This window comes from Anolis sagrei, chromosome 6 (genome assembly GCF_037176765.1).
Source record: "Anolis sagrei isolate rAnoSag1 chromosome 6, rAnoSag1.mat, whole genome shotgun sequence".
Classification (NCBI taxonomy): Eukaryota; Metazoa; Chordata; class Lepidosauria; order Squamata; family Dactyloidae; genus Anolis; species Anolis sagrei.
In genome coordinates, this window is record NC_090026.1 from 102,146,079 (window position 1) to 102,161,959 (window position 15,881).

Consider the following 15,881-nt stretch of genomic DNA (forward strand, 5'->3'; position numbering starts at 1 on the left):
TGCTATGTAGGACTAGTAGAAGTTGACATTCAACATCTGGGGGGCCACAAGTTGCCCGCCTTTGCCTCTAGACCCTGATCTAACAGATGTTTACTCAGAGGCCAACTTGATGGGCATTTTCCTATTCTGCTGTTTCTGAGGATTCAACTCATCTTGCAGTTCTTGTCTTCTTAATTTTTGTTTAATTAGCACATACCCCATTTTATGCAACACTCAGGAAAGAAGTACGGCATGTTGGAAGGTATTAAAAGGTTGGGTTGCAATCACAGTGTCATTTGGAGGTCTCATTCATGATGTTGACAGTTAACATCAACACTCTGGCCCTCAGACCAGAATTTCCCATGGTTGGTCTATCACAGGATCAGTATTGTCCTCTCAAAGTTGCTTGACCACAGCTCTCAACAGCCAAAGTTGAGAAAGCCAGTGATAAGAAAGGCTGGGTGGGTGGCATGATGACCCATCCTTTGTCTATTGCTTATAAATTACCTGTCCATATAGACAAGTAAGGGGCACCCACTGGCAAAGTTGGTTAAAGCACTGAGCTGCTGAACTTGTTGACCAAAAGGTTGCAGGTTGGAATCTGGGAAACGGCCTGAGCTCCCACTGTTAGCTCCAGTTTCTGCCAACCTAGCAGTTCGAAAACATGCAAATGTTATTAGATCAATAGGTACTGCTCTGGCAGGAAGGTAACAGTGCTCGATGAAGTCATGCTGGCTACATGACCTTGGAGGTGTCTACGGACGCTGGCTCTTTGACTTAGAAATGGAGATGAGCACCAACCCCCAGAGTCGGACACAACTGGACTTAATGTCAGAGGAAAACCTTTAGCTTTACCTTATATAGACAAGTATAACTAAAAGACAAAAGCTTCATCCAGTTGGGCAAGAAATGGAGAAGGGAGGAAGAACAGGAGCCTGTTGTGCCAAGAAATTCTACAATCTCGGCACAACAGGCAGCGAGGACCTCTTTCCATATCTTAGCTCCTATGCTATCCTGGTCTCTGCAAACTTGGGATGAGAACACGTGGAGAGGCAGATAAGTGTTTCAAAGGCCTCCTGACCCTGAAGGACACATATTTCCAATTTTCGGAGACCGATATTCTTGTTAGTTCTGGTCACAATTTTTATTAGGAGCCATCATAGTGCATTAGGTTAAACCCTTGTGCCGGCTGAACTGCTGTTGGTGGTTCAAATCCAGGAGATGGGGTGAGCTGCTATCTGTCAGCCCCAGCTTCCCATGCAGGGACATGAGAGAAGCCGCCCACAGGATGGTAACACATCCTGGTGTTCCTTGGGCAACGTCCTTGCAGACAGCCAATTCACTCACACCAGAAGCGACTTGCAGTATATTCTCAATTCACTTCTGACACAATTTTTAAAAACCTATTTTTATTGTTGTGTGGGGCAGGCTTGATAAAAACAGGAGGGGTGGGGTTTGACACAAAACTATTCTTTTCTTTTTTTTCTTTTTCTTTTTTTAATTTTTTTTATAATTTCTAAGGCCCACAGAGAAGTCCACGTTCTGCATGAGTTTTATTTCTCCTACAGAAAGACACAACGTGAGACTAAAAAAAATCAAGTATTATCACACTGCTGAATTCATCTTTGAATATGTGTATGTGTGTGTGTGTGTGCATGTGTGAATAGTGTACTGTAATATCATGAACCTCTCATATAGCAGGTGATTATATTAAAATCCATCTCTGGAAATATGGTAGCTTTGCTGTTTTTAACTAGAGAAATATTAAAACCTAAGGTAGTCTCATAAATACACCCAGCCATAGAAGTTTAATAAAGGCTGTCTTAAAAAAAAAACCCTGAGGGTAGACACATATTATTTTGAAATAAATATCATTGAAAGACACAGCACTTCCTTCTTGAAATGAACGGGATGGAAGATGAATTTATTCAGCTACAGCTTGGAAAAGGATTATTTCAGAATGGCTCAGTATGAGGAAGCTGGAGCTGGAGCTGACAGAGGGAGTTCATTCGCGCTCTCCCCAGTATTCGAACCTGCGACCTGTCAGTCTTCAATCTTGCCAGCACAAGGGTTTAACCCACTGCGCCACCAGGGCTCCACCTTAATCACTGTAAAGTAGGAAATAAGGCATCTTTTCTTTTGGTTCAACATGAATAGGATTGCATGGTACTTCTCAACTAGCACAAAGGCATGCTAGGATTATTATTTTTTAGGTCCAGGTAATATGCAGATACAAATTACAATTCTTTTTTTCTTTTTGTTTAGAAAGTATGATTAAATGCAATGAAAGCTTTCCTCAAAACTCACTTATTATTTTTTTAAAAGGTTAACAATTGTATAAACATATATGAAACATAAGTTTACCATTCTTACAACTATACATTTTTCTCCCCTTTTTATTTTTTCTCACCCCTGTGCTCCCCATCTCCAGAGCCATCTCTTCTTCTAAATCCCCACCAAAAGTTCAGTTCTTCAGGGGGAGGTAAATTCCCATTTTCATTTTCCAGCACTTTTATCTAAAAATCTTCTCCAGGTACTTTCAAAGTCTTTTTTTTCCCATAGTCCCTTCATTACTTTTAAATTTGATGTTAGTTTGTCATTCAACGCCATTCTCCAGGCTTCTTTATAACATTAATTCCAATAGCCCTGGAGTCTATCAACATATTTGATGACTGAGGCAGAAAAGCAGATGCCCAGTTGGTGTATTTAATGCTATTTTATATACAGTATATTTTTAAAAGATCCCATACCTCAAAGGGTATTGGTGTTTGCAACAATACGTCGGGCTTCGTCCTTAAGTGAACATATTGCCTTCACTGCTATTATAATCAAATATTGCTGCTGGTTTGAATAAATCATATAATCACATGACTTTGGGGGGGGGGGGGAGAATTATAATTCTCTGCAAAATGGCAGAAGGAAAATTGGAAGACTGTGTTCCGAGTGAACTGGTTCAAGCAAGGATGCTATGGCTCTAAGTTAGGGGTCCCCAAACTAAGTTCAGATGTGGCCCTCCAAGATCATTTACCCACCCCCACTTCTGCTCTAAACTTTAGAATTGGGGTCACCCTAAGTCTGAAACAACTTGAAGGCACACAACAGGAATCCTAATTAACTTAACTATCCCACCAATCAAAAGGAGGCCCACACTTCCCATTAAAATACTGTTAAGTTTATATTGGTTAAACCTATTTTTCAATACAAATATTGTATTGTTCTTTTATGGGGTGTTTGCACTACAAATAAGATATGTGAAGTGTGCATAGGAATTTGTTCATGTTTTTTTTTCCCTTCAAAATATAGCCTGGCCCCACACCAACCTTCAAACTATAGTACAGTCCCAAATTATAGTCCAAGTCCCACACCAAGTTTGAGGATCCCCGATATACACCTTGCCATGCAAACTATAGCTGCTGAGCCTTTCTCACCTGAGTAATTATGGTCCCTTCCACACAGCTGAATAAAATCACACTACCTGCTTTAAACTGGGATATATGGCAGGGTGGACTCAGATAACCCAGTTCAAAGCAGATTATTTGGGTTATTCTGCCTTGATATTCTGGGTTATATGGTGTGTGGAAGGGCCTATGAGAGGCATAACAACCATCTTCCTTTTTACACATGGCCACACAACTGTAGCTTTATCTATCCAGTTCCAAAGCTGAGAGAGTTTCAGCTGGGATTTTATGTTCATGTGATGAGTTGGTTTAGTGCACCTCATTATCTTATGTGCTAATTCTAGAAGTTATGAAGATGGAAGTCAGGACAGAAGAATTTTGTTGGAAAGACAGTTTCTTAAGAAAACTATTTTGTGCACAGCTACCTGTTAAGATAGGGTCCACTGGCAACAAACCAATTTACAAGAAGTATTTTAGTATCTTGTTCAATTAGTATATATTTCATTTAGGTGCAAGCTACCAGAAAGAGATCCATATGACCATCAATTAGTGTACAGTATTTATTTCCTTTTTCATAATTGGTAGCCAGTTCCTTTGTCAAGACAGAATAAATTCTGAAATGAAGTCACAGTAAAAAGTACATAAAAGGGTGATGAGCTTCAACATTACAGTATTATCTTGCTGATGCATACTCTTAAAGGACATGCACAGTTCATAATCTGAGGACTCTGTACAAGGTTCTTCTCTTTATATGGATCCATAACCTTCCTCTGAGCACGGAAAGAAGATCTACCCCATTAGTAGCCCCTTTACAAAAGACAAAGTAAAACAAAACATAAAACCATGAACTAAATATATTACTTCTGCCTGTTCTTTTCTATTTGTAATCAGCAATGTATACATACATACAGATATATATATATTATAATACACAATTAAGGAAAATATACAGTCCTGAATAGTGTCTTCCTGACAACAAAAGGAAAAAAAATGAAAATTTCTGCAAATTGGAAATTATAAAAAAATGTATTTGAAAAGACCACACACTGATTCAAAGTGTCTTTGGAGCCAATAAGAAAAAAGACACACACTTAATGAAACCCCATCAATGGTCCATGAGAGATTTCTTCACGTGGTCAGCAATCCAACAAGAGTGGAAGCTTTCCCCAATTATCTTTTAGGCCGATCTATGTCATCAATAGCTGCTAACAGTTTCTGCTTTGCTTTTTTGTTGATGTGGGTTCCCAGACAAACATTCACCAGGTTAGTCAGTTGCTTGGTGGAATATTCCTGGCCAAAAAAGGAAATCATGGGTTTAGTTTCAAGGAAATAGAATAAAACCGTCCATAAAAAACAGTACTTGTATTTGGATAAAATAAATAAGTTTTTAATCAAGGACAGAATCAGTCACTTTTTGAAAAAGCTATGGATGAATACTATTTGTGGCTTTGAAGCTTAGAAGGGTGTTTTGCTACAAACCCAATGGATTATAATGGAAAAATGGTTACAACTTTAGTCAAGCGCTAGACGGAATTCCATGAATGTTTAAACATCTTAAGACACTTAAAATTTATTTTCCATTCTTTGGAGGAAAATATGTGATACTGGCTAAGACCAAAAGGAACTAAAAAGCCAGATACTTTTTTAAAGGGATTTGTTTAAGAAAATCTGTTTATAGTGCTTGTGCTCACATTTCCAATATAGCCAAAGCTGAAAGGATTTGAGAAGAAATTACCAATGTTGTATTAGATCAAATAAAATGCGCATGTTTAATCAATGTGTTTTTTAAAAACCAAGTTTAATTGTAGAATACTATAAAAAAGACTGAGCTCTGCCAGGATGTAGCTGCCTATTTAAACAGAACTCGCTCTTCCTTTGACACTGCCAGAATGTTTGAATGATTATTTAACAGAGCTAAAGTTTTTAATGTTCTCCTGGGTAAGGGAGAAGGGTGGGAAGACTATCAAAATGGGTTTGCCCCATCCAAGTAAATGTCTAGCCCGACTGAGAATAATCCAAAATTACTAATTTAGTGCATCTTTTGGGAGTTTTAAAACTGCAGCTATGCATAGTTCCAATTTGAACATGAAGAAAGTGCTACAATAGCCATCGAGTGAGAGATGTATGTACAAAAATAGTTCAAAAATAGTCCCACATCTAACAAAACTATACAGGTTCTGGCAGAGGATCACTGGAAAAAGAAGAGAGACTGAAGCAAGATTTGTGGATGCCCTTGGAGGAGAAAGAATGTATGCTTCTGGAGACAATTTAGCTTTGATACCCAAGGTTTACAAAAAACTGCAGAGGGAGTTAAATTTATGGATTTATTTATTTATTTGCTCAAATGATTGATTGATGGCCTTTGTTGTGTCTGCTCATACAATGTGCCACAAATGTCTTGCTGAGTGAGAAAAGCTCAACACAGTACCGGCACGTGCAGTACATCATATTTCCAGGGCTCCTTTTGTGTAGCTTATGGTGTCCTTCCCAGAATTACCACCTACAGTCTCTCATAAAGTGACGCCGTTTGTGCTACAGTATGGCTGCATTGTTGATGAAACAAAAACAAAAGCCCCATATCTTCTGTACCGCAGCTTAAGCTATAGTTGTGTAACATCTCCCACTACCATTCTCAAAAACTTTATCAGCTACGGAATATACTCAAATGATTTCAGAAACACAATAAACACAGAAGTTGGAAGTTTATGATCATACCGACAAAGGTTTGAGAATTAACAGAGATGAACAAATTTATTACGATGATAAACACAAAATATTGTCCATCTTTAAGAGAGATTGGGATTCGTTGATTAATCCACTGATTCATTTTTTTGTGCTGCTCTGGAGAATAGGACACAGAACAATGACTTCAAACTACAGGAAAGGAGATTCCACCTGAACATTAGGAAGAACTTCCTAACTGTGAGAAATGTTCAGCAGTGGAACTCTCTACACTGGACTGTGGTGGAGGCTCCTTCTTTGGAGGCTTTTAAACAAAGGTGAAATGGTTGGGGATGCTTTGAATGCTTCTTGGCAGGGGGTTGGACTGGATGGTCCACGAGGTCTCTTCCAACTCTATGATTCTAATATGTTATAACAATAGAGGGCTCATCAATTGTGGGATTTATGAACTAGTAGTATTACATGAAGTGTGACTATACAATCTTTCTTAAAGGGAGCAGACTAGTTAGAATTTCAAAAACATCAGAGAGTGATAGATCTTTAGATTAATGTTTATGATTGTTTACTTTTTGTGTGTATCTGTGAATTGGTTTGTTTTATTTTGTGTGTGTTATTATGTTTTTGTGTTGCTGTTTGTAGTAGATATTTAGTTGTACTATAGTTGTATGAGCTAAAAAAAGTAGATGAGCATATTTTTCTTTTACATGTATAATTTTATCATTTGTTTGCTCCCTTTATTATTGTTGTATTGTGTGTTTTCCTTTGAATAAAAATTAGTATAAAAATAGGAAACTGTGCTGAAATAAGGACTCGAGTAAAGCAGGGTCTTAACAGTTCATTAATCTCACAGAACCAGATTTCTAAAATGGTCTAACTGAATCAAAATGTAAGACAGCACAAGATATATTGCTTTTCAATGAAAGTATTTGAAGGTTTACACAAGAACTGGAACTGGCTTCAAGCACATCCTGCTCCCCTTCCGAAACACAATTTCCATCTAATGAGACTATATCAGTTCTTACCCTATGTTCCTTGATCCAGCGTTCCATGTCATTTTCAGTCAAATAGTAAGCTTTGATATAGGTCTCCACAAATTCCTTGTCCGGAATGGGCCTAATATCTGTGAGCTTCTCCAGCTTCATTAAAAATTGCTGGAAGTCCAGTTGCATCAAGGCACGACCCTCGTTGCTACACTTCTTGACATTTGCATAACTAAACAGAGAAGCAACAGAGAAGTAAATGCTCATAGTTGTATGGAATAATGTTGATGTTCTGATCTTTATAGATAAGTCAATGTAGAATTCAGTTAAAAATACCAAGGAACTCTAGGAACATGGTTGCAAATGCTGTTGAGGACAGGAAAGACCAAGGTTCTGAATGTGGTCTTTGCTGCACGATTCGGACATAATCCCATGGATGTCTATCCATATTAATACATTCACAATCAAAGAGCTTGAGTGTCTCCCAAACTAGAAACTTCCAGGATTCCATAGGGCGTTACCATAGCAATTAAAAAGGAATCACAGTGCAATAACTGTGTAGTGTAAAGGGGCCCATGGACAATACAAGCTCAGTCCACTTACCCTTCCACAATAGTTCTATTGGCGAGTCGTATACAGTGCTCCCAAAGAATATTTGACACTGCCAATGGAATACGGACTCTCTTCGAAACCTCATTCATCCTCCTGTTAAACTGTTCAAATTCCTAGCAAACAAAAAAAGCTGTATTAGTCAGTGATTATGACACAGTAATGGTGATACATATGTACACATAGACATACATACATACATTTTATCTTAGGGTGGTATACTAGAATAATGCATTACTATGGCTCCTTAATTGTTGTTTCAGATGGAATTAAGCATTAAAATAGGGAGTGTTAAGCCTGGAACAAAAATCTACATGGTAGCAAACAAAAGTCTGCATTGTTTATTAATTTATGGTGTTGTAAATACAGCTGATTAACATATTATTATTATTATTATTAGTAGTAGTAGTAGTAGTAGTAGTAGCATTTATACCTCACTTTTTCTCTGCTGAAGGAGACTCAAAGCAGCTAACATGCTATAAAAATTCCTATTATTATATTTAAATTAATTTGTCATTTGCTGTTGTTGCTGTTATTTTAATACATTGTATAGTATAGGGTAGTAATATGTCTATGGACATATTATTATGTTTTATATTGCACTGTTAAATATCCGCAGTGGCGCAACAGGTTAAATCGTCGAGTTGTTTGCTGACCAGAAAGCTGGCAGTTTGAATGCCCAGGACAGGATGAGCTCCCGCTGTTAGCTCCAGCTTCTGCCAAACTAGCAGTTTGAAAACATGCAAAATGTGAGATCAATAGGTACCACCTCAGTGGGAAGGTAATCAGCGCTCCATGCAGTCATGCTAGCCAAATGACCTAGGAGGTGTATACGGACAACGCAGGCTTTAAAATGGAGATGAATGCCATCTCCAGAGCCGGAGATGAAGGGGAAGACTTTATCATTATCTGTGTGTCTGTGTTTCATTGTTTCAAGGCATTGAATGTTTGCCTTGGGTCTGTATATGGTGGAGAAAGTGTGGAATACAAATAAAGTGTTGTTATCCTATTATTTGCTAGGGATGTATGCTAATGCAATAAAACTGAATTGAATTAATTGACAAAAAAACAACCCTCACATTTTGTGACAGGGTAAGAAAGGAAAACAATTAGAAAATACTGAATTTCGACTTGATCTTATTTAAGCTAGACTTACTGAAACCATTGTGACTTATGTGAGTCATGATTAACGCAAACCACACTGATTTTCAGTGGTCTACTCTAAGAATGACAACTGGTTCCAACCCAAAAATATACATGCTTATTTGAAAAGAGGGGGGGGGGGGCTTGCCATTGACTGAATTTTTAAAAGGATACTACTCCCTGGTGCAGCCTGGGAACACTGATTTTTTTTTAACAGATTCACAGAAACTCATAATAAATGGAAATGAGGTGGAAAGAAATTGTAGCCAACTGCATCTCAGAGTCAATCTGACCAAATCCTGGAAACATGGATTATTAAGTAAGCTTGGATTTTCTTCTTTCTGTGGTTTCTTTTTGATGGGATAGGCTTTTTCCAAAATGAGAATCCTATACGCCCTTATTCTAGATGCCATTGCACAACCTGAAATGAACTTCTGTTGAGTTTCAATGTTGGATATTAATTTGTATGTTTTCACTGGAACAATATAGGAAAACCATTAAAGATCTGGACAACGCAGAACTTCCAAGGAAGAATGTATTTCACAGAACATGTACCAAAGCACTTTCAGAAATAATTTCTCTAGACAATATAAGGAGCAGGGAAGATTATTTACTTTTAAAAGGGAATCTACATAAATATTGTGCTGTGACATGATTTCTTTCACATCCCACTTCACGTTTGCCATTAAAAGTAGCATCTGTTCGTAATCAATTGCTTTAGCAGCGACAATCCAGTATATAGGTTTGCGTAGTTCACTGGCTGTTGAGACCGTCTGGAATACAAAGTGAAATAGATCAAAGTTTGATTAATTGCATTTTTATATAAAAAATAAAAATATATAACATTTCAGTTAAACTTAATACTCTACAACCATTTGGAATGTAGGAGAAATGAATTAATTATATCTTGAATAAGTAAATTTGGGAAAAATCCTGACCTGTGAGTAGAATTGTTGAAGAAAAGGTTTTTTGGCTGGAGGCATTACAGCATCAAGATGAGACTGAAGGAATTCAAACTGCTCAGCTAAAAATACTCTTAAGGGTAGTAAAAAAACAGAAAATCCATGGTTACCAAGGTAAAACATTAGAAAATTCAGGCTTTTTTATATCTATGGGGCAATGAAGTCATAAAATCTCAACTGAGAATATGCACGGGAGAACTTATTCTCCTTTACTATATACGCATTCTTGGACATAAAGAATATTCAGTACAGAAATATACATAAAGCTCAAGGAGCTGGGGCTCCTTACAAGGAACCAGAGTTAACATAAACATATCTTTATTAACATCAATATATTTTTGCATATATTAAAACAACACAAGAAGCCATTTTGATGGAGTTGGGGGATCATTTAATCTTTTCTATAGTGTTTTAAACTATGTAAGTTAAGTTAATATGATTTCTCATTTAATTTAACTTTTGTATCTTAGCTGTTCTTTGTTTTACTGGTAATTTGTTGCAGGTCATCTTTGGTTGTGTGTCAGGTGAAAAGGTAGGATTAAAATTAGATCAATAAATCTATTTTCCTCCTGTGTTTTCTTACTCCTTCCTTTCTTCCTTCAGCAAACAGATTGTAAAGTTGTTAAACAGTAGCTCCAGAGATCAGGAGCAACACAGTTATCATTGTCAACATAAGCAGGAGTAAACGTTTTCATGCTGAAGGAACTAGTCAAAATTCTGAGTACTTTGCTAATATCTCTTAAAGTTTATTACAATCACAAAAACTTCTCTGCTCTCATATGCCACTTTCTACAGCTACATATTGAGTCCAGATTTCTGCTGCTAGATACAGTTTGTTTTGTATCTCACCTCTCTTGGAAATTCAGTCCTGCATTGTAAGTTTATATTAGTAATCCTATTCATTTCATCCTTGGACATGTCACTTCACTATAGAATCTTGCATCTATGACAACCAAGGTTTTGTTCTTCTTATTCTACATAAACTTTTGTAAAGTTTATAAGGTTAACGTTAAATATGTCAATATCCTGATTCATTTAGGCACAGTATGGTCTCTTTATGTATTCAGAGTCAACAGTTCAATAGGCCTGAATGCAGGTACTTATTTTGATTTTTTTTCATGTTAGGAGCCACTTGAGAAACTGCAAGTCACTTCTGGTGTAAGAGAATTGGCCATCTGTAAGGACATTGCCCAGGGAACACCTGGATGTTCTGATGTTTTACCATCCTTATGGGAAGCTTCTCTCATGTCCCCACATGGGGAGCTGGAGTTGACAGAGGGAGCTCATCTGTGCTCTCTCTAGATTCGAACCTCTGACCTGTTGGCCTTCATTCCTGCCGGCACAAGGGTTTAACCCATTGTGCCTCCGGGGGCTCCTTACTTATTATGATTATAATTAAATTATGATGACAGTGATGGTGAAAATGATATTGAAGCATCATGCTCTCCACCCTTAATATTCCACTGCAGCAGAACCTGAAATGATCCATTTACAGAGGCTACTACAGATTGAGTATCCAAAAAGCTGAGGACCAGAAATATTTTGGATTTTTTTTTCAAATTCTGAAATATCTGTATTTGCATATATGTTCATGATGTTGTATCTTGGAGATAGGACCCAGGTCTAAACACAACATTTATTTATGTTTTATATACACCATACATACATAGCTTGAAGGTAAATTTACACAATAGTTTAAATAATTTTGTGTATGAAACAAAGTTTGTGTACACTGAACCACCAGAAAACAAAAGTATCACTATCTTATTTACTTATCTGGAGAATTTTGGATTTTGGAATATTTCAGATTTACGGACAAGGGATGCTCAACCCGTAACATGGAAACTGTAAAATTGTTCAAAACCACAGTCACAGAGTGCATGTGGTTAAAACTATTAGCAGCCTCTCATAACAACTTGTTAATATATCCTGTAACTGCTTCCAACAAGTGGAAATACATATGGTATAAAGGTTCTTAACGTACAAGGATTCTGTGGCTACTACTCTCTCTGCCAAGCCATAGAGAGTGTTTCCTAATGTCAAGACAACAAGATGGCTGAGATGTGGAACTGGAACCCTTTCCTTTCTTTCTTCAACAGCAGTTAAAGATCCAGCAGCATCAGAGGAGACCTCCTGCGACAATAGGAAGCAAGGGAGTGGGGAGAGAAATTTAAACAGCTGCAACACCGTAAGCACAAAAAAAAGTATTAAGGCAATGCAAACTGGCACGCTTGACTTTCACCAAGTTAAATGTCCACAGCAACACAGTAACCTCTGGGGGCCAAACTTTCAAAAACACAATTGCTTCCCCTTTAGCTTCTAGTGGACATATAATTTGACCACAAAAACACAAACGCTTGAATGAGCTTCTAGGGCAGGGAGACCAGAGATTTGAGAAGCATAATTAATAAGACAGCTCCACATTTCAAGAGGTAGCAAAATGCACATGTCTCATGCTACTAGCAAAAACTTTCTTTATTCCAGTTCAAGCTGTAGCTATATGGAATCATGGAATCGTAGAGTTGGAAGAGACTACAGGGGCCATCCAGTCCAAACCTCTTCCATGCAGGACTATACAAACAAAGGACTCCCATCATATGGCCATCCACCCTCTGTTTAAGAACCTCCAGATAAGAGGACTACATCAAACTCTGAGGTACAATATTCCACTGTCAAACAGCTCTTACCAACAGGATTTTTCCCCCTAGTTTTTAGGTGGAATCTCTTTCCTAGTTTTTAGGGCTCTGTGTCCTAGTCTCTTGAGCAGCAGGAAGTAAGATTACTCCTTCCCCAATATATGCTATGGATAATCAAGGAATTCATTCACCGATGACAACTAATCTCTTTCCTAGTTTTTAGGGCTCTGTGTCCTAGTCTCTTGAGCAGCAGGAAGTAAGATTACTCCTTCCCCAATATATGCTATGGATAATCAAGGAATTCAAGGAATTCATTCACCGATGACAACTAATGAAGATTCATTGTACACTAAATACTCACTGCACCCATTGCTTGAAGCTATATGAAGTTTTATGAAGAAATTATTATATTATTCTGTTATACTTTATGAAGGAAGAAATTATTATAAAACAGGCAATCTGAAACTGCCAAGGTAATGGAAAATAATGTTTCAGGAATGCTTTTATTTGCAAGACAGATGACCTTACAGTTAATGTGAATGATTTACAACCAAATAAGATACAGATGTCAGCAACCCACTTTTTCTTTTTATCTACAGCCACGATTAACTGGAAACACATATCATCTGGAGCTTTGGCCGCTCCTGGACACCCGTATTGAATGTGCATTTGAACCAGACCAGAAACCCATTTTAAGCACAGTTTTTATACAAAAAGAGAACAATTGGCCAATGTTCAATGCCACAACCAAATTCATTGGACCATGGTTTTTCCTCCTACCACATCACACAGTTTTTTTTTCACACAGAGTACAAAAATATGTCAAGAACACAAACACTTTTGTTAACATGATCTCCCCATTAGGTAATGGAGATTTCACTAAGTGAGTAATATGCCAACAGATATCATAAACGGCCAAGTTAACAGGAGACATTTGGTCACCTCCATAATTCGGGCTGGTCCAAAAGATTTCACTGCCTGAGGATTAAGAAGAAACACCCACTAAAAGAATAGCATTTAATGCGAATAAAATAATTTTGGGGGGAAAACCTTCAAGCTATTATCTCTAGCAGTAAAATGCAATAATAAGCAATTAAATAATCAACAATTTGCTGTACTTTAATGAGTGCAAACTCACTGCCAGAAGCACTCTTATTCTGCCTAACGGTAAGACTAGTTATGTTACTATTGAGAGACATAGGGGGCTGTACAAATGGAAGAGGTTGGATGTTAACCATTCTTTTAGCATGAACAAAATAGCCCTCACTTAACCATTGGAGTGCCCCCAAGACAACGTAAAAACATGGCAACAGAAACCTAAATAAAGAGTGGTAAAATGCAAAAGTATTCTCTGGCATCTGGCAAACTGAAGTCTAAGAATTCTCAATGAGCTCACTCTGCTTCTTTAGGCTGGATCAATAATCAATAATGACCCCAGTTAACTGGATTAATAATGACCTCAGTTATCTGGCCCAATTATCAGTGACTTCAAGAATTAAATTTTGGTAGGAAACACTTCACATGTATGGGATCTACTTCTAGTGTTACTCTAAACACTAAGGTCCATCCACCCAATGAAACTTGGTGCTAAAGCACCAGTCTTAGAAGTATTCTGACACCTGCCATTTTTTTTTGAGTCTCAGAAATGAGTCACGGTTCTTTCACAAAAATCCACATAATATCATGAATATAAGTGTACGTACTTTTGCAATGCTTGTTAAATGGACAAGAGTCAGAAATCTCTCCTGATCTATTGGAATTCATTCAGATGTACTAATACAGCTAGATCTAGCAGAGCCCACATTTGTCTGAATACCTTAATTTCCAGATTTTTCACAATAGTCATAGTAAAAAAAAAAGTTCTATTTAATACATCAAAAATACTCTATTTAATACATCAGAAACAATAAAATGCTGTGCTCTTACCTGCACAAAGAGAAAATTGAAAAGAAAAAGCATCAGAGTTTGGAAGGAGAATAAGGGGGGAAACATAAGAGATTACTATGAAACCTACCCTGGGAGTCTGCACCTAGGGAAATTTTTTGTGTCAGATCAATAAAATGTCTAAGTTAAAAAGTTATCTTTCTATTAAAAGTGATCTGTGATTCATAACTGGAACACCTCTCTAACAACCCTTAAACTGCTAATGCAGAAAAAATAAGATCTGAAAGTTCTAAACGAAATAAATTACATTAAGTCTATTAACTATTTTAACTATATAATTTATAGGGTGGGATAGGTTCACTCGGATGTGGTGTATTTGGGGAGGAAAATCAAATGTTTTTGCCTTCCAGAGACTTCCGTCACGCTTCCACGAGGCTGTAGTCCCCTATGGTTTCAAATTGTCTTGTGCAATTGATTTCAGGGATGCGGAAGTGAGTCAAAACTGTGATGAAGTGTTTTTAATGCAACTAAGCCTGTTGGGAGGTGAAGCCTAAGGTGCTTGCCTCCCAGCTAATCAGGAGTTACATTTTGGGGAGGAGAGGGGTTTGCAGCATCCAGCAGCCATTGCTGTATATAAACCCAAGCACATGGCTGAAAGGCTCATTGCAGCCAGGGAAGAGAGAGGGGAGGTTGGAGGCAGAATTATGGATTTTGATATGACCTATGGATATGTCAAGAGCCATTTCACAGAGAGGGAAGTGCTACCTCAGGGGGCCAGTCATCCCTGAACACTGCCACAAACATTCAAAAATGCCAGAACTGACACCACGGTGAGTTGGTGCTTTCTTTTAGCTTCTCCCAAAATGAACTATGCTCTTGCCTATTGCCACTTCAGTCAGAGAAGAAGATTGTTCCTTTTTTGAAAAGGAACTCACATTGACCTATGGATCAATCAACCCACATTTTTGGGGCTGATTCTCTCCCCCCAAAAGACTTTCTAGACTTTCCTTTGTTTGTGTATACACTTCTTAATCCATATTTTAAGGCCCACAGTATAAATATCTACTATGTGGACAGATTAGGACCACCTAATCTGTGGTGGATAAATTCCCAGACGTGACCCCAGTTATCTGAAATGGCATATACAACTGAACATCATTACATTACCTGGCATGTGGTTTCAGCATACCATACAATTGCCTTCAAGGATCTATATGTTCCTAGCAAGACCATAACCCTCAGCATAGATAAATTAAACTGTGGGTATGGGTTCTGTGGTTACAGGAGGGTTTGACTATCTTTTGGAATTGGCTCCATCTGTTTTCTACCTAATCTGATCTGCTACGCAACGGCATAAAATTATCCCATGTATTATGTGATCTCTTAATGACTTAAATTATCCATATACAGATGAATCTGTAAGAATAAGAAAACTGGAATCAGAGCTGCAGTAGGTATGGACAACAATCACAGTGAATAGGGTGCTGCGGAATATTGGGTTCTTTAAAGGTAGCCCTTTTGATCCTAAATCAAAACAGGAGAACATTCACATCAAATGAACAGTAAAACAAAGAAAAGGAAGAGCAAAACAAAAGAAACCTTTTTACA

The 15,881-nt window shown here is 37.6% G+C and overlaps 1 protein-coding gene across 1 annotated transcript in view; it reads right to left on the bottom strand.

The window, feature by feature from the left end:
- Positions 1-3,923: 3,923 nt before the first annotated feature.
- The window catches only part of VPS50 (VPS50 subunit of EARP/GARPII complex), a 73,698-nt gene continuing 61,740 nt past the window's right edge, over positions 3,924-15,881 (bottom strand). The window contains exons 23-28 of the mRNA XM_060782253.2: positions 11,738-11,886; positions 9,730-9,826; positions 9,406-9,564; positions 7,643-7,764; positions 7,082-7,271; positions 3,924-4,667 (exon numbers count right to left, since the gene is read on the bottom strand). Of these exons, the coding sequence (XP_060638236.1) occupies positions 4,548-4,667; positions 7,082-7,271; positions 7,643-7,764; positions 9,406-9,564; positions 9,730-9,826; positions 11,738-11,886 (837 nt within the window). The 3' untranslated portion in view covers positions 3,924-4,547. The remainder of the gene's footprint in view (positions 4,668-7,081; positions 7,272-7,642; positions 7,765-9,405; positions 9,565-9,729; positions 9,827-11,737; positions 11,887-15,881) is intronic.